The 26711-nt window shown below is 33.0% G+C and overlaps 1 protein-coding gene across 9 annotated transcripts in view; it reads left to right on the top strand.

Annotated features, from left to right (window-relative positions):
- LOC134232016 (uncharacterized) overlaps positions 1-26711 on the top strand; it is a 72395-nt gene that overhangs the window by 31395 nt on the left and 14289 nt on the right. For 6 of the 9 annotated variants that reach the window (XM_062713975.1, XM_062713981.1, XM_062713977.1 and 3 more), the window contains 2 exons: positions 20231-20785; positions 20931-20964. In XM_062713975.1, coding sequence (XP_062569959.1) covers positions 20231-20785; positions 20931-20964 — 589 coding nt within the window. Of the gene's footprint in view, positions 1-9583; positions 9750-14592; positions 15260-17300; positions 17477-20230; positions 20786-20930; positions 20965-26711 lie in introns of those variants that run through there. The other 3 variants (XM_062713982.1, XM_062713980.1, XM_062713979.1) reach the window with 3 other exon arrangements.

The following is a 26711-nucleotide window of genomic DNA, read 5'->3' as shown; positions in this document are numbered from 1 at the left end:
ATTTGTGTTCAGGCTCAATATTTTGATATAATGTGTAGAATGATAATATCAATGAAATATGTAAATATTGTTCCTGAACAAACTTGCGCTCTATAAATTTTAAAGCTAAAATTGTTGAAATCTTGTCCATTTTGTCCTCTTTCTTAATAAGGATATAAAATCGGACTAGTTTGTGACATCATAAAAACAAAAATTGTGAATACACTTCTTCATGACACTATAATATTTTTCACACTTCTTTGACACTATAATATTTTCTGTTAATTTATATTTCTCATACAATTTACTGAATTCAGCACATTTAAGGAAGTTTTCAAAATTTGACTTTTGTGGGGGCATATATATGCAATATACTGCATATAGTTCTTTGTCTGGTTTGATATTTTTTAAATTAATTAAACTGTCCCATTTGCTATGATTTTTTTTAAATTAAATATGTTTTCTTAATTAACGTATAAAAAAAATCATGTATTTATTTAATTTAATGGTTTTTAAATTAATGAAGTTTTTGAGCATAGAAGTAAAATTTTACAAATTACACCCCCCCCCCTAAAAATCTGCATGTTCTAATAGGGACTATAGTGCTTCATTTGATCTCTGAACAGTTGTAATCGTCATTAAATATGCAGATTGGAACATTTTTACTTAATAAAGCCTTTGCTTGGTCACATACCTGGTACAACTGAAATGATAGAGGTTATTCTAACTAATTACTTATTATGAGGATTGCTGTTCTGTGTAAAACCAAAATTATTATAGCTACAATCTATAAATATGAACAAACATATGTCAATAGATCTCTTTTGTGAAATACTCAGCATTTTCCTCAAATATCAATGTTCTGAATATTTGATGATTATGTTATTATGCTCGTAATTAAATTACACAATTACGCTTGCCTTGGTTATACTATGATGTGTCTGCTAAGATTGGATGCCAGCTTCCTGGAATTCTTGTGTATATAGACAGAAAGTGAGTCAGGATACTGCATGTTCTTATCAAATAATTACATGTCAAGTATTGTTCAAGTTTACACCAGTATATAAATGTTTGTATCTTGTTATCAGCATAGACAGTCCCCATTTAATTGGCCACCTAAGTGCTTCATTTGATTCAATTGGTGCCTGTTGATTGTCAGCTAGGGCAGAGAGAGAAAACTGGGTTGTTAATGGACCCCAAAAACAGGCAGCCAATGTGAAAATGGAAAAGTAATGTCCTTTGGGGGGAAGATAAATTGAGTTAGAAGAGAAGAAACAGCTAAATGTTTGGAGGAGTTGGACTTCTCCTTTTGTGTACCTCAGGGCATCAGATCTTGGGACGATAGGAATAATGAGTGGCTGTAAATGTTGCAAATGAAGAGGAAGTCTCTCTCCTGAGGGAGCCTGTAGATAAACGTACAGGAAGGTGGCGTTAGAATTTACAGGCCTCTGATGGACCTGGTGCTAGTTTATTTGATAACTGTATTATCTGGACAGCCCATATATTGATGTTGATCTACATACTTAATAGTCAAATAATTGTGATATATCAGAGCTTAATTGAGTTTATTACGTCTTTCATACAAAATAGTTTTAAGGTTAAATAAACTTGTTTATTTGAAAAGCTGTCTGTTAACTATCAAACACTAGGATACTAAATCTTTTGTAATTATAAACAAATAAAAAGTAGTTTTTTTATTAATATTATTTTTTATTTTGGGTTTCATTTATTTTGTTTTCAAAATGCCAATCTGAACTTATCTGTTTTTTTTTATTTTTTTTCAAAGACTTTACTTTCATAAATGTAATGTTTTCAAACATCTCCTCTGCTTCCAATTGCTGTGTATGAAACAACTTTGTACCCATTGCTATAGTACACAGTGTTGTGCAATTAAAAATATAATTATTGCAAATGCAAAGTTACCAAATACAGGGGCAAAAATTAAAATAATTGAACTTTGAAAAAGAAATTAATTGCTGATAAAAGTCAGGTACTGAAGTTTTAATTCTCAATCTGTGTTTAAATATTATGAAATAAAATTAAAATGAACTTCAATAAATTATCTTCCCTTTCTCTGATCATTGCACTAGCTCATTTAGAATGAAATTAAATTCATTTTGTTTTCATCTTAAATCATTCAAAACAAAAGAAATGTATTTTATGTGAGTCACAAAACACTTATCTTTCAGTTGATTGAGTGATCGTAAATAATTTAAAGATATAGCTGCATGTATTTACCATAAACGGAGGAATAGAGGAAATTCGAATTAGGAAAAAACGATCGTTTTTGGAAGTAAATAAGTCAGGTAGTTCTGCAAAACGGATAAGATTATGGATTTATTGACAGTAGGAGTATTGTTGTCTTGAAAATATAAACTGGTTGGGAATTTTATAGCCAAAAACGATTTAAAATACCGGTTGTGCTTTTCATGTATTGCGTGTGTAGTTATATTTTTTACTAGCCCGACGGGCTACCTCCTTGTAGAAAACCACTTTCCCGACCCCCAAAAATCCCTGGGCATCAGGGGATTAATTGCACACCCCTGGTACTATGAACAGTTCTGGTGCAAAACTTCACAAACTGCTTCAATCTCACTATAAATCCCGCGCATCTGTCATACAAGTTTCAAAGTTCTTGTGTGTTTGGTGCAAAAAAAAATTGTAGTCGGCTTTTTTTTGGAAGCGCGCGCGGACATTTTTTTTTTTAATATTATAATTTGCATTTGTAATAAATAGAAGCGGCGAATCCGACGAACTATATTAGAAATTGGTATGGCCTTATAAACAGATGTAGTCATTTATTTTGTTTTCCAATCTCTGTTATTTTTTATTCGAAGTTCTAACTCTGTGTTGCTGTATCCCTATTCATTTGTCAAACTGTCTTATCCTATTTCTCCTACATTTTAGACGGGAGGTCAAGGCTGAAAATTCTGGCATCATCTAACTTTTGTGTCAGATGGATATGCTTACTCTAAAAGGCATAGAATTCCCTCCTCCCTGCCCCCTCCCCCTCCAGTACCACCCCACCCCCTATAGGCCTAAAAAATGTACATTTTCTTTTAATTGACAACCCCTCCACTGTTTAAGTATGCATTATGGCTAAATGTTATGTAGTAGGTCAGAGGACCATGAGGTTTCTGAACTCAGCTTTCTACCCCAGGGTTCCCCAAGAGCCCGGGGGGTGTAGTTCTTTTAGGATATAAATTAAACTAAAGTGCTCGGAATTATTTCTGAAAATTTGAAGCAGTTGAGGAACAGTTCATCTAATAGGCCTAATTTTGCTAATTTTGCAGATTTGCAGTAAGGTTCCAGATGCTGCATTAGTAATCTGTTTGAAATTCTTGATGAATAGTTTCTTTTCCTGTAAGCCATATAATTCCCATCAAACTTGCATGGCTGATGACTCTAAAGATGCAAACTAACAATCAATCAGGCTCTATTCATGTCCTTTTAAAAAAGACTAGTATTACATAATCTGACTTTGAATCTGCACTGCATTGGCCAAGTGGGTCGATCTGGATTAAGAGTAAATAGACAAGATTTAATTAAAAGAGAAAAATCTTTCTCTTGATTAAAAATTGTAGTTATGAGGTAGCTACATGTAATTTACACTGTAATTTGATATTTCCAAACAGTATAGTTTTTAGTCTATAAATTAGAACATTTTTAAGAATTAAAGAGAATCTGTAGAGCTTAATATCCCTGATACACACTTTTCATCCTGAGGTTTTCATAATCTGAGGACAAGTTGTCTTACAAAAGCTCAGTTTTTGCAAGACAAACATCTTAAGGCCCTTTAGTTATGTCAACATGGTTTTCCACATTAAAACCTGTTTCCTTTTCAAGGTTCATTCAAAAACTGCTGATATATGAATATACTTAATTCTCCATTCATATATCCCCGAGATCTCATAAAGGAGAAATTTAAGATTTTAATGCCTCTATGTATGTAATGTGTGTCAAGTTTTAATGTCTGTGCCTGTTTAAGTGTACATCATTTCCTTGTTTCTATGACTTAATATATCAGGGTCTTTACTCCACAAACAGACAGGAAGACTGATAAATTTCAAATGGTAGTCACATTAAAGCCTCACTTTAGACATGGTAGGGGAACTTCATTTTTAACTGCTCTTTAAGATGGATGGATAACAGATCATTTATGTGTTTTGCTTTTATGTCAATGAACTGCTGAATGGTGTAAGATTCTATCTAATTTGTCAGTTATATATATGTGTGTAGTTTTATTTCTTCCTCTTCACAATTTTTTTGTTTTCAGGAAGTGGTTTCTTGAATTGATTTTCAAATTTTATGGAGAAATCCTCCGTTTTTTAGCAGTTGAATGTTCCGATTCATCATTCTTAAACTTGATTGTAGTTGATGCGTGTGGAATACTGACAGAGCTAATGGTCTGCTGTCACACAAATTAGATGTAGACCAGATTATCGCAGCAACCTGAATCACAGATTATCAATCTTTGCTAGGGTTGATTTCAAATGCTTCGAATTACAAGATCAATTATTCTAATTTGTTCAATATTCCAGTCAGCCTGCTAGATCGTCATGACCCCAAGATCATAAAGCAAAATTAAATTAATTTTTAAAAACAATTAAGTCAAAATTTCATCCACCTGTGAAATGTTTATTACGATTGAACTGGAACTCTTTAATTTGCGGGCAAGAAAAGAATGGTTTTGCAATATGTTTAAATTATGGCATTTTATCTAGAACTGTTTGACTTCAAAATTATTTTAGCATAATTTGTAAACAAATTTTTGACTTATATTAGCTTAAGATGTTTGTGATCCCAGGACCTGATGGGTGAGAGGTGAACATGTTAATGTATTGTGGTGTTGACACTTTTCATTAGGGTGACAAAGTACAAAAGTCAACACATTACAAATCTTGACAGGGTTCACAAAGTCTTCAGTTACACATATACTTAAAAACCTTGATGAATTGTTGTAAACAAATTAAGCTTAAGTTCTGTTTAAAAAAAAAAGCCATGATGAATTGTTCACAGCAAAGTTCTGGTGATATTTTGTTTCTCAATGGAAGTATTTTTATAGCTGTCCAATATGCAACATTATGAAACATGTCACACTTGACCAAACATCATGTTCCTGAATAAGTAGTTGAATTCCTCTTTCATCTACACTATTTAAACTTTTTGTGTTTATAATTACCCAACAGCCTTGTTGCAACCCTGAGTCAATAAAGGATCAGCATGATTGATTGTTATAATACTGAAAATTCCCTTAGGGGGCCTCCGCTGGACATTAGTAAATAGAGGGCCCCTATTGATCATTTGCTGTTTGGGGGAAGGTGAAGGTCGCCTTTTATCTGCCAGTATTGAGGCAGTAACACATGTGCCTCGATCAGTCTAGGGTACATGAATGAACAGTGGAAAGTTTAAAAAATCGGTGTTCACTGAAACTTGTGCTTTTGTGGGAACCTCTTTAAATCACAAATTCACTTTTGGGGATTAAACTTTGTATAATTTTGACAGGTAAGTTGTTAGTGCGGTTTAATTGTGAATGAGATTTTTGTTGCAGAGTTCAGAATTAGGGATGAATATAGGAGAAGACTGAAAGTAGGGAAATGTGTGGAAAATCTGAATGATGAAAGCCAGAACAAAGTGAATCTGTCACAGGGTAGTTGTATATTGATCTTAAACTGTGTAAATAGCTGTAAAGGGTCAATAAACCGGCCTATAAAATGATATTAAAGTGGATCTTTGGCTAAGGGATACAGTAAATTGTGAAAAATTGTATAAAAATATGTGTGTCATATAATGCAAGCTACTGGCTGACCCACTTTTGAAAAGAGATGTCGATCATGGTCTATTTATAAAAAAAGAAAGAAGGGATAATCAAAGTGTATAATTTTTTTTAACACTTTAGGAATTAAAAGTACAGGATAAGAAGATCAAATTTTTCTGGTCACTGTGAACTAAATTAGAGGGGTATACGCTTTATGTTTAGATCGGTAAACTGCAGAATGATAGAACAGCTAGGTACCTGAGAACTGATTTAAATGCTCAGGAAAATGTATATTGCGTGTCACTTCCCAAAATACTTCGAATTCTTCAGTAAAATAAAAAGATATATATAATACAGAGATATAATATGGTGATATTTCAATGCGCAATACGTATATGACTTGCGCAATCATTGTTTATAAAACAGGTATTCAAAAACCATTGCGGTGCATTCCATTGACATGACAATATGACAATATCCAATGATATAATATGACACATGTGACTGCATATCTAATATAGTATAGGCTTTAATAGAAAGGGTGTATTTATTGATCCTGAAATTTTATATCTTTGTTGTACAGAATTGGCATGTAAAGTAGAAACAATGAAAAAATGTCCAAGGAACTGAATAATTGATTTAAATGCAGTACATCAGATTGTCATGAGATGGTGAGAGTGAGAATTCTGCAACTCTAAGGCAGCTGTTACATTCAGTTGCCATGCATCAGAAGTCAGAACATCCCATCCCAGTTTGTAAAATACTTGTTTTGTATGTCATGTGTGCGAAGCATGCACTTAAAAGCTTCAATGGTGTCAATCTGAGTGCAAGTTAGTGTGCTGTTCATGTGATGCAACTATGGCGCTAATCCTGAAATATTAATTTAGAATTTGGCCCACAGAGGTTCTAAGTTCATGAAGTACAGGCAAATTTAGATGATTTTCTTTATTGAATATAAATTGATGTGGTATATGAGGAAATATGAAGGGTTAAGTTGCAGAGCACACTGAGTTCTCACCCTTTCCTGTGTCACTGCTACATGCAGTTCTAAATATACCAGTAATTAGTGCCGAAGACTTTGACCCCTTTGTATTCTGGCTAGGATTAACTGATGGAGGAACAGATGGGGCCTGATATAATGCCTGATGGTTAGATTCCCTGGACAGGCTTAGAACAGGAGGAAATCACTGGGGGACAGTAAAATGTTACAGGGACCTGGCTATTATCTGCTAATCATCTGTCACTTATTTTGGAACCACTCTGGCTGACCTGCAGAGGTACAATAAGGCAAGAAAATAAGGTCAGAGGATTGCCTCTCTTCTCTTCTGAAGCAGATTTGCCTGTAATTTTTCTGTAAATTTTTTTGAACTCGTAGTATTTTATACAATAAAGAATTGTTTGACTAACAAATTAATGAGAAGTAGCAGTTATTTTGGGAGAATGGGTTCCGGTTAAAAGTGAAAGACAATACAATCATTGAGCATACAAAAACACTATATATATATTGTTACATAATTTTTGTAAAAGGGAAATATGGAGAAAACAATCAGTAATTTCTTTCAAAAGTTCATTGAAACAATTTAAATTGGGAGCTTTAAGCAAATAGTCAGACCTCTAAAAACGTCAATGTTGGGATCATGAGCCAAAGGGAACTAAGCATCTCCTTTTGACTTATAATTTTACCTGTATGTATGTGGTGTTGGAGGGAGGAGGGAACAGCATGACCATCTGTAGCATTGGGGATACATGCACCTGCCTTCAGCATTTCTGAAGCTTAATTACCACAAGCTGTGTCTTAACTTTATAAAGTATGATTCATCTAAGGATAGTTTACAGGGTTAGTAGTAAAAGCTGTGTCTTAACTTTATAAAGTATGATTCATCTAAGGATAGTTTACAGGGTTAGTAGTAACATCTGATCAACATTTTATGCATCAGAGACTTATATGTGAATCTAATTACAATCTCAGTAGCAGTGGTATCAAAGTCACAGGCTTAGCATAGAAGCTTAACTGATGTCTCCTACATATGCTGCATCTGACACTCATTTTATGCCCAAGTGGTTATCCTTGTCAAGGGAGGTGGGGGATGGGAGGTCAGTCTGGTTTGAAATTTTGGTTTATAAATGACAACTTTTTTCAGCAATGCAATAATTGCTTGAAAAAAAAAAATTTGCATACTCTGTAAACTTTAGCCTGTATATCTTACAATAAATTCCATAAAGTAAGAACTGAAAAAGAAATAAATTAGAAAAAAATCACTATGAAGAATGTTTATAACATTTCCGATTAAGCCTGGACTCACTTTTAATGACTGTTGCCAGGGTAAAGATGGGTTTGTGAAGTTAATTAAAATCCAAATAAAGATGGATAGGGATCAAGGACTGAAATCAATTTAACATGACATGGCTGTTGTGGCTCAACAAGGTCATATCCCTGCATGTAGTTGTATTACTGAAATATGGGGAAACTGAGTTTAATGGAAGGAGAAGGCCATACATAGAAAACCCCACACTATTCTGATGAACATAAGTATGTGTCATTTGAGTATATTTTACATTTAAGGAAAGTAAACTGGTAATCCAAGGTTTCTGATTTATATTTGTGATGATCAAGATACACAAATACAGCACATGAACAGTTTAAATGTCCTACCACTGAAATTCAATATTAGCATTTTACAAAAGCTAACACAATCATGAATTCATTGCAGAAAATATATAGGTTTTTGAAAACATAAAGAACAGATTGTGACTATTGATCAGAATGTGTCATTGAAAATTGAGAAATGCTTTTAACTAAAAGTATCCAGTTACCAGGGGATTAAACTTGAGAGCTAGAGACAGGAGAGGCTTTAAAGCATTAGCTTAAACCACAACTCTTCTCCAGACAGGCATATTTCTGGCTTCTAACTTAAAATTCTGACCAAAAAAAACATTTCTGCAGCTATACAGTTTGTTACATACAAATCCAGCGTGACCTTGGTAATGATGATGTTGATGGAAGAAATCTGTTTGTTTACATCATTCAGTGAATCATCAGTACCAATGAAGCAGGGTAGAGACTCTCCAAAACCCATCTCCTCTGTATCAATGTATGAGATAATACCTCAAACTATTGGTAGGGCTGTCTTTAGATCAAAGAATGAACACACCTCATTTCCAAAAGTGAGATCTCGTTTATATAATTAATTTGTTTCTCTTGCTGCAAAGCTAAGATCATGATACGGTGGAATGTTTGATGTTGGCACCTGAAAGATTTTATTTGAGTTTAACTGTTTTGTCATTGTGTATTGTCCCACAGTTAATTTACATAACAGTATTTAGAGTTACATGATGCTAGCTATTTATAAATTGATTTAACTTCCTCCGTAGATATAAGATTACATTCAATAATTTCAATCAATTTTAGGCTGAATTATCCTTGACATTTTCACATATAAATATATGTACTCAAAGATTCAAAGCTGTCGTTATATATATCACCAATGACTATATATAAAAGTGAATTTTCACTTTGTTCGCTTGTAAAATTGTCATGCAGGCAAACCATGGACTAATTATACCACTTATCGGTTCAAGAGTCATAATTGCATGCAAGTTAAAAGTTAAACTGACAGTTTTATATGTGATAATTTTAGACTGATTACATAAAAATATTACTTCTTATATTATGCTTAAGCTTTTTTCTTTTTTCTTTCAGGTAAGTTTCAGCTTGACAGTTTGTTTCTTTGAAATCATACAAGAGAAAATAGAAAAAATGGATATATGGTCAAGTGTGGAGATATGGTGTAGGTGTTTCCAGGAATAAGGGGGAAAAAAGCTGAAGTGTTTGTTTCCAAGCCTGTGTTTTTTGGGATCTACTTTTTATTAAGAATTCATTTGATACCATCCTGAAGAGGCAGGAGTTGATTCATTACATCTCAAAAGGAAGATAAATATTTAATAAAAAAGAATATTTCTGTTAAGCTTCTAATTTCCGCTTGAACCAATGTTAACCAACGAACAATCCAAGGTATCTGGTATTTTTTTGTTTTTTTATTACACTTTTTAATGAAAAAAGAGGCAATTATATGGGAATATAATCACCGACATTGATGGAATATTGTATGATGTAGAGAAAAGTATACTCTTTAAAAATTAAAATGATTGCGATTTTTTCCCCTCTTTGATTGGGTGAACATAACCTGTTCAGTGTGTTTATGTAATCTGATATACAGGAAGTATATATTCAATTCATAGGTGGATATTTTACAAACGAAATTGTTTCATGTACATTTTGGCAACATGCAGTGCCCTTTGTCCTTAAGTTGACTTTGATTTCATAAGATATTCATTATACACTCAAAATTAACTAGAAGCTCCCAATTATATTTTAACATTTTAATATCAATTCTCTATAAAAATCAAAATGACGTGGCCACGCAATGTCTTGGATTCAGCTAATTTTTTATTACCGGTATTAAGTTTATACATGTTACTTATAAGATTATACATGTTCTACAATTATACATGTTCTAAGATTATATACATGTTATAAGATTATACATGTAAGATTATACAGGTTATAAGATTATCATACACTTCAGGATTGTAGATCAGGCAGATACAGATTAAGCTATCATGTTTATTATTACTAAGATTTCATTGATCAGATTTAGGATAAGTTAATCATGTTAATCTTTAATGAAGATCTGACAAGATAGCAGCTATATAGGCTTCATTCCATTGCATCACTTGTTTTCCCTTATAGCTTCAAAGACATAATCCCAAGATTAACTTCATTTGGTTATTGTAATATTCTCTTTTATTTAATTATTTTGACAATATTAGTCTATAAGATTAATTGCAATTTTCTATGTATTCAGTTAAATTTTCATAAAGTCTTCACAAATTTTTCTTTTATCCATCAATTTGATATGTAATATATTGTCAAATATTTTTTTTCTAATATAAATTTTGTTCTCTTAGGGTATGAAACGGAATTCAAACTTGCAATTTTTAACTGCATGTCTATGAATTACTGGGATCATATTGCTGATTGAGTTTTATTCTAAACAAATCTTTACATAACAGTAACTGTTTTTTGTGTGTTGGCATGAAATACCCCAAAAATTATTTACATGGAGGTACAGGACATATATAACTATAGCCTTCTATCAGTCTAGAGTAATTAACCTACTACGTCACAACCAGATCTCAGTAGGAAATTAGTCCATTAACAAATCGGCAGTATTTATTGAACAGTGTATATATAGAATTCTCTTGATCTAGCTAAGTCTCCCCCACTTCTATACTTGTGGACTTCTTTACCATGTTTACAGAGGTTCATTGTAGCCTGAGGGTGTACACTTGACCTGGTTCAGGCGTTGAGCTTGTGTCCATTCTTAACAATGGTGACCCCATGGCATGATGTATTAATTATGTGTTAGCCATCAGATAACTTTCTCTATCAATCATCGACATTTTGGGGGGTGTATTTTACACCAGTGCTGGTATTTTCAGCCCTGACAATGTCTGTTAGCTAAGTTTGTCAAGATAGATGCCGGTACATAGTTTTTTTGAAGTACAAGGATTAGGACTTTGGCTGTTGTAGACAGTCATTAATTATGACATTCTCTCTCTCTTGTCTTGACCCTGCATTAATTACGACAGAGGACACTTTTTAATGGACAGACTGTAATGTGAAGGTCAAATTCTACCGTGGTTGGCTTGCTTACTTGACTTCATAATTCTCTTGTGTTTTATGTGTGTTGACTTACACTTTTTGTTTGGTTGGTTTTTATAAAGAGGGAGGATATAATTGAGAAGGAAAATAATCAGCTGGGTAAGGAAATTAAAACAGTACAATATAAATAAAACTTACTGGTAAATTCAGTTAAGGCAGGAGAATTTCTTGGGAAGTAAAGTCCATATCTTGCCAACATGAGGTTGATTAAGAATAAAGCAACAGGTTTGTGTAGCTTTTTTATGCAGTTTCTTCATGGCAATTATATTAGTTCAATGTTGAATTAGTGGGTAACATTTGGGTAAAATCTTTTCTGTGTTTGATGTCTGTCTGAGCCAGATTGGTTAGCTTTATTTCTGTCCAAGGGGACGTGCAGACATGTATTTTATTGAGAATTAAGGGTTCATCTGTTGGTTAAGTGAACTCCCTGAGTTTTCCATTACATTCTTCAAAAAGTGAAGCCATCTTTAATAATTTCAGACACATAATTCCGGGAAGGGGATTTTTGCAACAAAAAGCAGTAACTGCAAGGTGAGGGCATATTGATACAGCTGTATCCAAAATAATACTACACAGGGGTGGCACGGAGTGGGTTATACTGTGTGTTAGCTTAATAGTTCATCACCACTTTTAATTATTCACAAACACATAGGTGGGTCATTTTCAAAATAAGTCCATTTTTTAAATGACATATTTTTGAAAAATGAAAGTGGTTTTACTATGATTTTTTCAACTTTATTTGAATAATATAGTAATAAACTACTAAAATCCACTGCATTGCACAAAAGAAAATATTTCTTTTAAAAAATAACATTTTATCTTAGATTTTTATCTTGAAAAAATTATCATTGAATGCCAATATATGATCTAATATATTTTAAAAGCATGTCAAACTACCATATACCAAACAGAAGCAAAATCTATGGGTTTTTCTTCAATTGCTGAATATTTATATGCTATCTTTAATTAGAATAAACAGTTACAGAAAGTTATTTATTTCCAAAGCAATTTAAACACATAATTAACCAAAACAGTAACAGGAAGTGGGATTTTTTTGAAATAAAAATTGACTTTTTAAAAACAAAAACCAGTAACTGCAAGGTGAGGGCATATTGATATCCAAAATAATACTACACAGGGGTGGCATGAAGTGGGTTATACTGTGTGTTAGCTTAATAGTTCATCACTTCACTTTTAATTATTCACAAACACATAGGTGCATTCCCTCTTTATTAAGAAGGTAACAGATAGGACATGTATGTTAAATGCACAATACTAGTATTTAGTGGGCGGCAGTTAAATTAATCTGTAAATAAATTCAATTAATATGAGGTGCAAAATTTGTACATATCTTCACATGGTAATATTTTCCCTATCATTTAAATAAGCACGTCCAAGACATAATTTTTCTGAATTATCCAACGCTTAAAAAATTTTTTTCCTATTTTTCTGATAATTAATGTGACTGTTATTTTACCAACCATAGAATATTTTTTATAAAACATAAACTATACTGTCATTTGCTGCCATATGTAGGATGCTCCAAAATTTAATGTTTTATTCCATAATTCTTTTTTTTTAATTTTGAATGTATATGTAAATTATCTGCTCTTAGTTTGGAGTTGCTTTAGACACACCCTGTGGAGGAAATGAAATGTTTGGATAAGTTTCTTTGTTCACACAGAAATCTTGAGTCAGCTGCTCTTGAACTGTGATGCTCTGCCTTTGGCAGGCTAATTGATTCAGTAGATAACCAACTAAATTCCCTACTGTGTTCCTTGTTCTGACAAATGTTTGCAGGGGAAACGGATTTCAGTGCAGTGCAAGAAAGATAACTCTTACGCTTTCATCTGTTAATTCAAAAGCTAGGCAATATAATATATTAGAATATAGGTGTATTAAATTCATATTATATAAAAAAAAATATTCATTAATAAGGTGTTTAAATTAAGTTATTTGATTGAAAACAATTTTTATCGTACATCTAGTATAAATATTTTATCAAAAACGATAAGCTATAGCAGGTGAATCGTGGGTAATTCCTTGAGTCAGAAGGTTATCTGATTTCGCGCTCCATCCTGTGACTTGTTCCCTCTGCACTAGCTGCTTTCTGTTGTATGATAAACATATGCTTTCAAAAGCTGTTGGATGGTGGGAAAAAAAAGAACTTGGATGCATTAAAACAGCTAGCTAGAGTTCATTAAACCTCACCGAAATCCCCAGACAATGAAAATAAACACGTGGAAAGAAGAATTCCTGTTCGAAAATTAAAATAACCACCAACGGAGTGTAAGAAAAGAAGGAAAATATACTTCAAGCAAGGTTTATTTTTGGAATACACCGGTTGGAAAAATTCCTCAGTGGCAGTGGAATGGAAAAACTCTTGGAACCTTCATTTTCTACACTATAAAGCCAACAGAATTGGAAGTCTTTGATGATCTCATTTACATTGGAGGATTTGTGTGCTAGCTAATAATAAATATACTTATGACAAGTATGTTAAAGTTTGACCGAGCAAAAGACCAAATTCAAGGAAAATCAATAGACACTAGAGCTGGAAATAATGCAGTTTAGTTGTTTCTTGATCCCGGGACTTCCATAATTTCTACTGTTACAACTTGTGTTTGGATTAAATGAAATTGGTGGGAGTTTTGTGAATAGCGTATGTTAGTAGCTATAAAGAGACGATTGCTTGAGAACAGAATCGAACAGAATCAATCATTATGCTGCTAATGTATTTTTTGTGAAGAAAGTATATCTTTATTCTGGAATTGCTCTAGAAACGGTTTGTGTCTGGGATCCCGGACACATCTTGCAAGTGTGATTTACAGAACATTTTGTACAGGAATAATGGTGTATGGATTAATTGATCTGATCTGATGAAGGAAGGAAATATTTCTCTAATTGCTAAATATAAACTATTTCTGGTTCTATTCCTGATAATATGACCTATTTCTAGTAATGAGGGCTTATTTTAAATAACTTTCCCCTTGCAGCAGCTAGGAGTCAGAAGTTCTTGGAGGATTTCTGACCCAAATTTTCTGAGGATCTAGGAGAATTGGCCAGACGATTTTGATGGTGATATATAATTCAGTCCTACTGCTGTCCTCATAGTGAGAAGTCTATGGAGAATTTATGTACCCTGAATAATTAGGAAGCCTTTGGGAGTTAAATGACCGGATTATTTTTGTTGAGTCATTTTAACCCTAGGATCATTGACCAAAAAGAATCGAGGGTTGTAAGATCTTCTGATTGGATGGAAAAAGGTATTCCATGACCTGCCAGAAAATAAAAAGAGGGAAAATTTACACAGTGTGGAAGATAGGATTGTTATGGTAGCAGGATAAAGTGAGATGTTATCGGAGAATTTTTAATGTGTTCAGTGGTTAGATTGACCTTGAGTGACAAAGTATATTAGGAGAAGCTGACTGAAAACTAGGAATTATATTAACCTTCGAGGAATTATAATGGTCATACTTTGTGATTTTTTATATTCATTATTTACTGCTTGGCTCATCACCTAATTGGCAAAATTATCTTAGTACATAAAAAGTGTTTAGGATCTGGGGTAATTAGCATTGTAACAAGAAGGTTGTAGGAGGCAAGTAGCCTGCAGAATGGATTTGAATTAAAATATTTCCTGGATCTGAGATTTGTGACTTTAATTAGTGGGCTTCATTAACGGTGGAGACATGTCCAGTCTATATGTGCAGTGTCTGAAATCTCGTGTTGAAAAAGCTTGGAAGGAGGAAATGAGAAACCATGAACAAACCGTCTGTCCCCCTGTACATATGCAGGTAATCTTAAACAGATTGAGTAGAAGCTTATAATAGCAATGATATTGTATTAATGGTGTTTATAGAGGGTTCAAGTGCTTAGCTTAGTGAAGAAGATATTTTAAACTGCTGAAACTATTCCTGTAATTTTTAAAGAACTTGGAACAATTTGTTATATTTTTGCCCTTAAGTGCTGTAGGTTAGAATTCATATAGCACATGACTAGTAGAGAGTCAGACACAATGTAAAAAGTCATCTTCTGCCATTATGACTTGTCTGTCTGAAGCTAGTTGTGTATTTCTAAAGAACTTTGAACAATTTGCTTTCCCTTTTGCCTGTGAGTACTCAGTAGGTCAGATCAGAGTAAGAGAAGAGTTTCAGACACAGTGGAAACAGCCAGTCTTTATTTTATGTCTTGTCTGTCTGAAACTATTCATGTATTTTTAAAGAACTTTGAACAATTTGCCTTTACTTTTGCCTATAAGTAGGTCAGATCGGAGTAAGAGATGAGTTTCAGACACAGTGGAAACAGTCTGCTGTGCTTTAGAAGTCCTCACTGTTACATGTCATTCTGCCACGACTGTCTTGTCAGTCTGCCAGGTCTTCACGTGTTTCCTCTCCTACCAGAGGTGTAGAGACGTGCCCGATGTGTGGAGAATTCCCTGTCTTGTTCACATTATCCAGTATAGATTGTCTGTCCTATTTGTTACACATGTTGCAATGATGACAGCTATTGAGTACCGGTACATTGTACTGTAAGAAGGTGGTATTAACTAGGTTAATGAACAACATGGTACAACATTACTAGATGTAATATATCCTATATTTACTGGGTTTATTGACTGACAAAAATTGTGAGTAGTGTTCACAAGAAATATTAGGGCATGTTTTCCTTTTGTTTCTTATAGAATTTTTATTTTGAAAGTTATTCATCTATCAGGTTCTCTTAATTTCAGATATGCGTCATCTAAAACATTTTGAAAATTGGAAACAAATTATTTATGTGTGTAGGAGAAATAATGAAACACCAATTTCTTTTTGCTTATTATGCCTATAGGAATGAAAATCAATGTTTAATTTTCTTGTTGAAAATTGACAAATTATGAATCAAGACCAAAATATCATTAAAATATATGATAGGAAAATATTGAATATTAACATTTTTTACACTTGAGTTTTAAATATTAGTTCTCTTTGAAACTCAGTTTTTATACATTTGTCTATGTAAATAAATACCAAAATGGGACAGGTGCTTGAAGGAGAAAGTCCTTTGTTTCAAAATGTTTTATGGTTGCCCTTTCCTGATATGTAAATATTTCATTTTAAATTATTCCCAAATTATGACTTAAAGGATGATTTTTTTAAAACAAATATAAATTACTCTAAAATGATTTAATTTCAGTGGCATTTTTCAATTAAAAATTTGTATACACTTTGCCCCCTAATGAATTATTCAACACTGCTTGTCCTTAAAGTTCATATTATTTATCAAAGATGAGTTCCCACCATCAGAGGCTTTATTAACCCTGACAGACAGACAGACAAACTCTGACAAAGACTGTTTCCTCTGCAGCAGTCAGATTTAATTGCCTCTGTCTTCATCCTCTGTTTTTTCTCTCATAGATGTGTAGGAAATTAATTTCAGGACATGTGGTATTAACTTAGATAAATGAATTAAAAAAAATAAAACCAAGAAAAAAGAATTGATGATGATGATGATACAAGATGTTGCAGAAGTGAAAGCATGACAGACTGTTGGCAATACAAGGTCGTTGGCCACATTTAAGGTGCTTGACCTACACCTTAGTCACTGTTACAGATTCTGTTGGATTTAATCCAATTTACCCATTATCACAGAGGCAATCAATAAGAAACAGTCTTGACAGCTTAGGATAATGGTCTGTGATGCAATATGCCATGTTTTCTGACCTCAGATGACCTCTCCTGATTTTCAGCCAATCGGGGAAGTGAATTTTGACCTGTGCACAGGAGAACAAAATACACCATAAATACCAGGGGAAAGCAATTATTTTCACAGTTGTGGGTCAGAGATTTTGATATCAAGGATTTTGGAGGACATTTGTTGTTTTGTTTTTAACTTTCATGATGTTGTTAAGGCAGCTGTTTACAAAATGTGTAGAGTTTCAATCAGAGAGGGGTAAGACAGAGAAAAAGGTCAATGGAAACTCTAAAAAGTCCAAAAAGACCAAGTCCAGGGCTCAGGGTCAGGAAAAGAAAGTAAGCTAGATCTCAGTGTAGACAGTAATAAGTAGGAGGTAGAATTTGATTGGATTTTTTTTAAACAATCATTATTTGTTTACGACTGATGTTTTCTTCAGTGTCTTTGGATATGGGTAGAAATATAAAAGTCTGTTATTCAAAAAAATTAGAAAATTTGGAAGTACTTTACAATATGTGATCATTTATAACCTAGTTAGTTACAATTCATGGCAAATGCCACTAATACAGAGTTGCTCCTTTAGGACTGAGGTCAGTAGAGTGCTTGTTCAACACAGTCTCAAGCCCTGCCAGGCTGCCATGTTTATAAATCCAAGTCCATTAAAAAAAGGAACCAATGTTCCTTGTCAGGTGCTTGGCCCATTGAAGCAAATGATGTGTCTTGGAAGTTACCTCAAAAACTGAGGTTTAGTCTTATGGTACAGTAAAACTTGTCTAAACAGGACACCATTCATTTTAGAGAAATTGAAAGAGAAATTCCGGGTCTGACAACATTTGAAACAAATTTACTGAAAGGGACTTCCGTTCAAGTATCATATTGGAAGAGATTCTGGAAAACACAACCTATGGATTAGACAACTTTTACTGTATTACAACATTCAATTGAAATATAAGCTAGGGAGGATCGATGTCTGACAGGAAAATTCATATTTCTGGATTGATCCAACTTTTTTTGCAAAATAACTGCATTTTCTTGCATAAGATTGCAGGGGTCAAATTTCAACACAGTTCCAGACCTCAACCAGACTTATACATGTACCCAGTATATGTATCATATCTATCATGATGGATACAGGATTTGTGATTAGAAGGGGGGATGATTTCATTGAGGCAGGGGGTCTGGGGGCCGCCTTTAAGGCTCCTTGGTTTTCATGTATTTTATGAGTAAGCCCGGGCACAAAATAGTGGTATCGATTAGTTATATACACTATGATAAATTTTTTAAATAATTATAAGTAAAATTTTCAGATGATGTTTATATTTTCTTAGTTATTTTGCCTTGAGTATATTGGATTCAGATTTCACTGAGAAAACAGCTGTAAAAAAAAAAATAATCAGTTTGAACTGTTGTGTTTAATTGTTCGGAATTGTTTAATATATGATGAAATATCAAAAAAATAAATCTTAGTTATATGCCAGGAGCATTCTGGTAAAGAAAAAGCATTTGTCACTTCCAAACAAAATGTGAGCTTTCCACAAATGACATAAAATTGACATTTAAGTTGATATTTAAGATCAATTGAGATATTTGTTTCTGCAAATCCATTATAAATATATCGACTTTCCATGTTTTAAAATTTTGTCCCCAAAACAAAAAGATGAAATAATATCTATTAATTAGAATTGCTGAAAATTATATTTGTATTTGAAAAAATCTTAACTATTTGAAATTTGTTCAGAGAAAATATAAATATACCCATAAGGCCATAATAAATATATAGCTAGATTCTCATTCAATTTTTTTTTTTAAATCGAGGCGGGCGGGCGGCTTTTATTTTATATTTTTTATTTTTTCAATTTTGCAGATTTTTTATTGACCTGCAATCCATATATATATCATATATCCCGTAAAAGTCATAGTAAAGGTTCAATGTCTTTACTTCACATCATCATCGATTTTATCAACCAATGACAAAAAAACGATGAAAGCAATTACCATCTTTTCATGTCAAAATATTAATTAGAATTGCTGAAAATTATATTTGTATTTGAAAAAATCTTAACTATTTGAAATTTTTTCAGAGAAAATATAAATATTTTTATTATGGCCTAATCATGTTTAGATACATGTTATATTTCATCAAGGTCAGATGTGGTGTTTCATTATAATAAAATGTTTTGTTTCAAAGTAAAAACAATCATTTTTTTAACAAGTGAAATAAAATATATACATATAGCTAATTATTCAGTTAAAAAATTCTCTCTGCTATTAACATGGTTTAATAAAGACAAATTTTAATTTTCCTTTAGACTAATTAAAATTTCATGTTCTCACATGAGTGAGAGGAGAGTAAAAAAAAAAAAAGAATTGTTGTAAACAAAGTTGAAGTGTAAATGTATGATGAGTAATGATAGTATATCAATAAGATTAGTTTTGCGCAGTGAAACCTGTGACTTTTGCTGCCTAGGTCGTGCGTCATTATTTACCTGGTTCTAGTCCTCAGTGCTCCGAGGGTCACGAATCGTCACAAAATGACAGATCAAATCAAAATAACACTCCTCTGCATGTTAAGTCATTAATGGCCATAAATATGCTTTGTAAACAAACATGGTACTGTAGAAGTAGAGATATGTAAAGGTCATGATATTAGTCTAAGAGATGTTTGCATTACATATTTCATTGAGAGATTAAAAGGAGGTTAACCTTTTTGTATCATATGAAAACTGGAATTTTCACTTTACTAGTTGCCCTTTTTTAGACATTTCTTTGTCCACTCACATATGGTCTGGCCAAACACAATAAAATTGAGATTCTCTTTCTGAAACTTTTTTGTTATGTCTGCCGAAATTAACAAAAAATTTACATAGGCAAGTTGAAAAGTATCTTAATTAATTGCCTTAAAATAGCATTGCCAGTATCTTTTTATTGAACTTCAGTTTTTCCCCCTATTTCTCAATATTGGTTAAATTAACTATCAAGTAGATATTTGTATTAAATGTTTCTGGCTTATAGTTTTTGATCATTCACTGCTCAGCATACAATAAATATATAGTTAAATACAGTTGCAATCATGTTTCATTTTGTACTAACAGGATCTTGGAAACTTTGCCATGCCTCTCCTTGAGCAGGGTGTCAATGATGCTACAAACCACGGTGATCTTCCCGAGGGCGAGTATCGACCCCGCGCAGGGTCCACAGGGTTCAGGGGGCTCTTCAAAAACAAACAACGCAAACAGTCAGGGGACGATGACATGAAACACTCCCAGTCCACATCAGCCAAAGTGAAAAGTTTTTTTGCAGAAACATTCAGACCTCGGTCAAAATCTGACCTCTCTGGGGTGAAAAAGCCGGGAAAACGACATAGTGCCAAAATGGATCAGTCCATGGACGAGAGCCATCTACGAGATTCTATATCACCTGGTAAAACGGAACAGTTCAGCCCCCCGGGTGGGGGACTTCCCCCGGGGATATCTAATCACAAAGGTCAAGATCAGGTGTCCCCTATGGGACAGTTGTTAGGGGGACAGTTGGGTGATAACAATAAACATCGTCATTCCTCAGGGCAAGCTGAATTCATGGATAGATTCAGGACAAGATCAAATTCAGATTCCAGGGCAAGACCCCCTAAATGGAAACTGACCCAACAGGTAATACGTATGTGACATGGTCAAGTTTATAACATGATGAATTATCGACTGAATATTTCTTGTTTGTTCAACACAATAAATATTCTATAATGTGTATTAAATATCCAGTGAATAGTTATTTACTGATGGTATATTTTCGTTTCAGAAAAGTGTAAGCCCACCTCACAGTCCTTCAAATGGTAAGTCGAACGATACGTACATGTAGCTAAAGCGAAAGTTGGAAATTCCCTTAATCTAAAAATATATCTTAGCCATCAGCAGTCGCTGATGCATTATGGGTTCAGGAAGTTTGGAGTCAGTACATGCGACCTCTCCATTGGAAAATGTCATGTCGGGAGCGGGAGCTTGAATAGCTGTTATATATTTAGTTATTTTGTGAGTGAGATTGTGTAAACTTGCATCCTGGGCTCTGAGATCTCGTCCTCTAGAAGGAGAGAGGGCATGGAAGCGAAGACGAGTCGGCGCCGATCCTCGGGAAGCAGTGGCTGTCCCGCGTCGTCAGGTACTTGGTTAGGGCCTCCATTTTATATTGATCGGTTATCCTAATGATTCATAATGACAGTCATATAAGCATTATTGCTGGTCTAATTATGCTTATTGTGCTTTTCTGCGTAGAAAATGATTCCAGTAATGTATGAGTGCATGATTTTAAAAACGAAGGTGACCGCTGGGGTTTGACAGTGTGTATCTGTCAGTAGAGTAGATGTGATAAATTATGTGTGTGTAATGTATGAATCTGCAATTTATTCACTGAATATTCCTTTAAATTTATTGCGTTGTTGCTATTATTAAAACGGTTGCTATAAACTTTCGTATTTATCATGTGATAAAATGTAAAATTACATGGTATTTATTGCCCTGGCATACAAACCAAATTCAAATCTGCTGCTTTTGTTTTATAATATATTTTGACTATTAATTCAATCTAGATCGAGTATTGTTTAGTGTTTAGTAGCACAGCTTTGGATCATAATTTTACGGAATATTATGAAGAAATTCAGACATGCCGAAATTTTTAAATCAGGTAGGGGAGATCCGTCCAATTCTGGACACTTTTGTCCTGTTTTAATATGTAACACCCAATAAACGAAAATAAACACTCAACACACTCTGATTTCAAGTAATAAAGTATGGAAACTCTTTTTGACAACAAAATGCAATGAATATCATCATGAAGCACAGTGAAATATCTTTTATTGATAATAAAATGAATTCAGGTGGTGAAATAGTGCAAGTCCAGACAACACGGGGTAATTCCAGACAGGCGGGGTAAATCGGGACAGGAGAGCAATTTGTGCTTTGAAAATTTTTTTTGTGAGAAAATGGATTCCAACAACATGCAATTTTGTTAGACAAAGCAAGCTTAAATTTACATTACTTACCATGTATATTACACATTTTCATAAGAGAAAGAGATGCGGGTTAAGGACATGCATAAAAATGATATTACTGAGCCCTCCCCCTTCCCAATTTGATTTTATAAAGAAAATTTTTTGATAATCAGAAAAAGTAATTAATTAAATAAAAACAAAAATTCAGACACTGGACTAATTTTTCTTGGGTCTTTAATATGGGCCGATATGTCAATAATTTTGGGCTGACCCTTCCAAGCCTAGTTGTCAACCATCGCAGGCCGAGATGTCGTAGGGCCGAAATGTCTATCTACCCATAAAACCAGCGTCCGCAATTCCCCCACCCAGAAAAAAATCAGTAGGGGCACGTTGTTTTATAACATTAAATGAAAAAATTAACATTATTTTGTATTATTCATCATATTTTTTTTCTTTTTAAACTTATGCTCTCTACATAAAAAAAAATTAAAATAATAAATGGAAATAAATATTTATCTTAGATGCTGTTTTAATTCTATGTCAAATTGCCCTTAATTTGTTCAAATTTTGCTGCCTAATGGATTTCAGGAACGTAAAAGTTCAACGTCTAAGTTTAGACGTAATTATAGCATTCAGCATACCCTAGAATAATTATAATGTTTTTAAAAAAGACAGCAATGACATCCGCTTTCCGAATGTACTTCATTTATTTATAATCAACCATATAGAATTACCGAAAACTAAGACAAAAGAGAAAGGCTGTATTATTTGTCCGGAATTACCCCGTGTCCAGAATTGGACGGATCTCCCCTACAGTTTCACAAAATATTTTAATTATGAGATGGCTTCCTACTCGAATTTTGTGCCTTTAATTAAATTATATCGATAAACTTTGACTTTGTAATTCTATAATTAGATTTAAAATTGTGACTACTGTATAAAGTCATTCATATAATGTGATAAAAACATCTGAGTACAGCCTTTCTCTAAAGAAGTACATTTAATATCATATCTTTTGATAAGATAGAAGTTTGAAATAATGATTTGAACATAAGACAATTTGATACCATATATATAGTGTTGTCACGATGATCGATTTATAATCAATGATCGGTCGGAAAGGCTGTCGATTTAAGACAATCGATTGGAGATTTTAACAATTGATTAATCGGTATATTTCAGCACATATCCTTTTTTTTTAAAAATAGTTTTCTCACTTTTATTTCAAGAACAGGCTCTTGTTATAAAAATATATATCTTTCAAGTGTTGTCTTTTACTACCTATTGTAAAATACATGTACTTAAAATCTGTTTAAAATAAATCATAAGATAATGATAATTGTATTTCTAAACTAAAGAAACTAAACTACTTGTATAAATGAAATATATTAGTTTTCAGTATTTGGGGAATTCACTTTTCATTTCATGCGTAATCACAAGGATTTGCAATATTAAATGTCTTATAACAGTTTAAAAAATTAATTTGATATATATTTTAGGTGATCATGTAAATTAAAACCTGATCTGTCAATGCTTATGTTTCCCGGGCCAAGTAATTCCTAATCATGGAAAAGTCTATATTACTGAAATTGTTAATCAAACTGCATATATACAGTTTTTAGAATTTCGATCTGTACAATGCACCTTTACTTAACATTATTTAAAAATAAAATTCTAATTTTATATGAAATATAATACCTATTTTATGCAAAGGGTTACCGATTCGATTATTGGCCGATGATCAGTTGGTTAGGGTCAACCGATGCTACCGATTAATCGATTCTGATTTTCAACCGATTTGACAAAACTACATATATACAGATTATATGTCTTTTATAGACTAGAGGAAAAATTTCATTCATTCATTATATTACAATCCACTGCTGTACATGTCCAAAAGGACCATTGGATATGAATGGGAAGTACTATTAGAATAAAGTTTAAAAAAAATTCATATTAAAATGAAGGAAAAGGTAATTAAAGTTTTAATACTCACTTTAAAACAAATGGTTTAAATAAAATAATATTGATATGTTTGAGACTATAAATCTGAAAAGGGGGGAAAATCTTTTAAGCTGTCCATGAACAACTTGCACTCCAAGTCCAATGTCAGTGCCTGCAATGCAGCATTATATTTTATTTAGACCTCTAGAGCAGCTGATCTTCGTATTTGATGAAGGAATTTAATTGTTACAAACTTTACATTGTGTTGAGCAAGATATATTGGTTTATAAGTTATTACCATTGCAGTATTGTTTGGTGTGATGCCCACACCCTCTGACAAAAGATAATTGCATCTCATTGGTAACTGTAAAATCAAGAATTTATCATTGCTTTTAATCATTTCCATGTGAGGAAAATGACATGACAAGAGCAAGACTGTATGTGTGTTGAAAGGGAGCTATATATTAAATTAGCGCTTTGAAAAAGTATGTAGTTATTCCTCTTAGTCTTTGTATAAAGAATGAAAAATAAAACGTAGACTCTTGTATGACATAAAGAATTATAAAACGGATTAACTACTGCAAGATTTTCAGTTTGAATTTATGATATCTCTATGCGATCTATCAAGATTATAGTTACAGACCCTAAACCGTGTTTTACATCATATATATTTTTTTCCAAAAGTGTTACTTGTTCCGTGCACAAAGCGTACCCTTCCGTGCACAAAGCGTTTTCACAAAAAACAAATCCGTTCGCAAAGCGTAATGGGGTACCGTGCAGGTGGTGTAGTAGCACGGTTTAGGGTCTGTATCCAAAGATAGTGTTTTTATCATATAATTTTTTTAAAGTTTACCTGTCCTTTAACCCTTGTCCTGCCAGGGATTCTATAGATAACAGCATCTCTGAGTGCCGAGCTGATAAGGAGCTCCAGCCGCTGACTGTGCCAGGCTGATATATAAATTTCTCTCAAATTGCATATGCTGTAGATTATCTTGATTATCACCATTTTATAGTTGACTTTTCTGATAACAATCTACACAACTTTTTTTCAGAAAAAACAAAAGAAGAAAATTGTGAAGAAATTTTTTTAATATTTCAACTCAGTAAAAAACTACAAAAGCTTTAAACTAAAATTTTACATCTAAAATATTTAAAATGAGAAATTATTGGTATTTTAATGTCATTATTTATTTCATAGTAGCTTTTTGCAACTACTATATTGTAAGAGTCCTTCATGTTACTACTGGCTATACTTTCAGATTATTATGATTGCTACAAGTCCTTTTTTGACACCTTTTTAATGGACATGGAAATCCGATTTTGTGGCTCCGTTTCTTTCTTGTGAAATATTGAATATATCTGCCGTAAAGTATTTTTTTTTAACCAAAACGTCTTCAAAACAGGTATTAGAAATAATAAACTTTAATTGTCAATCAGTGTGCGATCATTTGACACAGTTGTATCGATTTTTTTCACCTTTGAAACTGGTGAAGCGCATCAATGTATTTAAATCCACGTGTCCTCTGAAAAGTGATGGCTCCAACGTAATATTCATGTCCATGGAATCAAATCATTAGAATTCTTCATCGGAAGCTCAATTTAGATATATTTTACCAAATAAAACATTTATTTCTGCCTGCTATTACTGTAAAAGCGTATTTCCATCGAGCATCTTCTCCCGACCTCCATCTTGTTTTCAAACTTTCCCCAAAGTACGCGATCAACAAGTTTCATTTTCTAAGAATACATAAAGGAATTTCCCATCCAGAGCTAAAACTACTGGAAAATCTATCTATTTTTAGTAAACAACATTGAAATGAATGGATTCCCTTTATTTCATTGGTTATATATGGATCGCGTGCAAAGTCGATTACTTACGACCGGCACAGAAAAAACATGGCGGCCCTCAATTTATTCATCACTTCTCTGTGATGGTGTTATCTGGGTCGTTGATAAAGCGACGACCTGCAGGACTAGGGTTAATATTGATGTTTGAATTTTTATTTTTTTTTAAAATTCAAATCCATGGTAAATTAATGGGGAATTGTCTGTATGCAGTTCCTTCTGGTTTGAAATGATATATTTAACTTTTTAATATATTCGATCAGTGCTTACTATCTGTTCTAGATATATTACTGTAGTCAAGGGTTTTGCAAAATTGTCTTACAAAATAGTTCCATATTAATAAGTAGATACAACATAATTGTTCATGATAAGAATAATGTTGTGTATGTCATACGTAAAAGAAACTAAAATTAATGTAAATTTTTCCTCCAAAGATCACTTTCCCCCTTAAATGCAAATAAAAAATGTTAATATTCCTATGCTCGCTCCCTCCTCCCTCCTCAGCTTTTTCTTTTTAACATGTTTGATAACAGAGAATATCTAGGTCATTCTTCGGTTGATATTTTTTCACCGATGAATTGATTATACAATATCAACAACTGTAGTAAAATCATGTTAATTGTTCGTTAAACATCATATAGTTTCCTCTAAGAGAAAGAAAATCATTCTATGTGTGTAATATATTAAATGACGGAATTTTCGATCCCTGAGCAGATTCCTGCAAGTGTGGAAACAAACTACACATAGGGAGAGTACCTATAAAATGTGTAACAAAACCCGAACTGGCCGGGGATTTCTAAACTGAC

The sequence above is a fragment of the Saccostrea cucullata genome, unplaced genomic scaffold (assembly GCF_032062105.1).
Source record: "Saccostrea cucullata isolate Sc308-1 unplaced genomic scaffold, CSIRO_AGI_Scuc_v1 ctg148, whole genome shotgun sequence".
Taxonomy (NCBI): Eukaryota; Metazoa; Mollusca; class Bivalvia; order Ostreida; family Ostreidae; genus Saccostrea; species Saccostrea cuccullata.
Note: the sequence above shows the minus strand (reverse complement) of the source record. Positions and strands in the feature narration are given on the sequence as shown.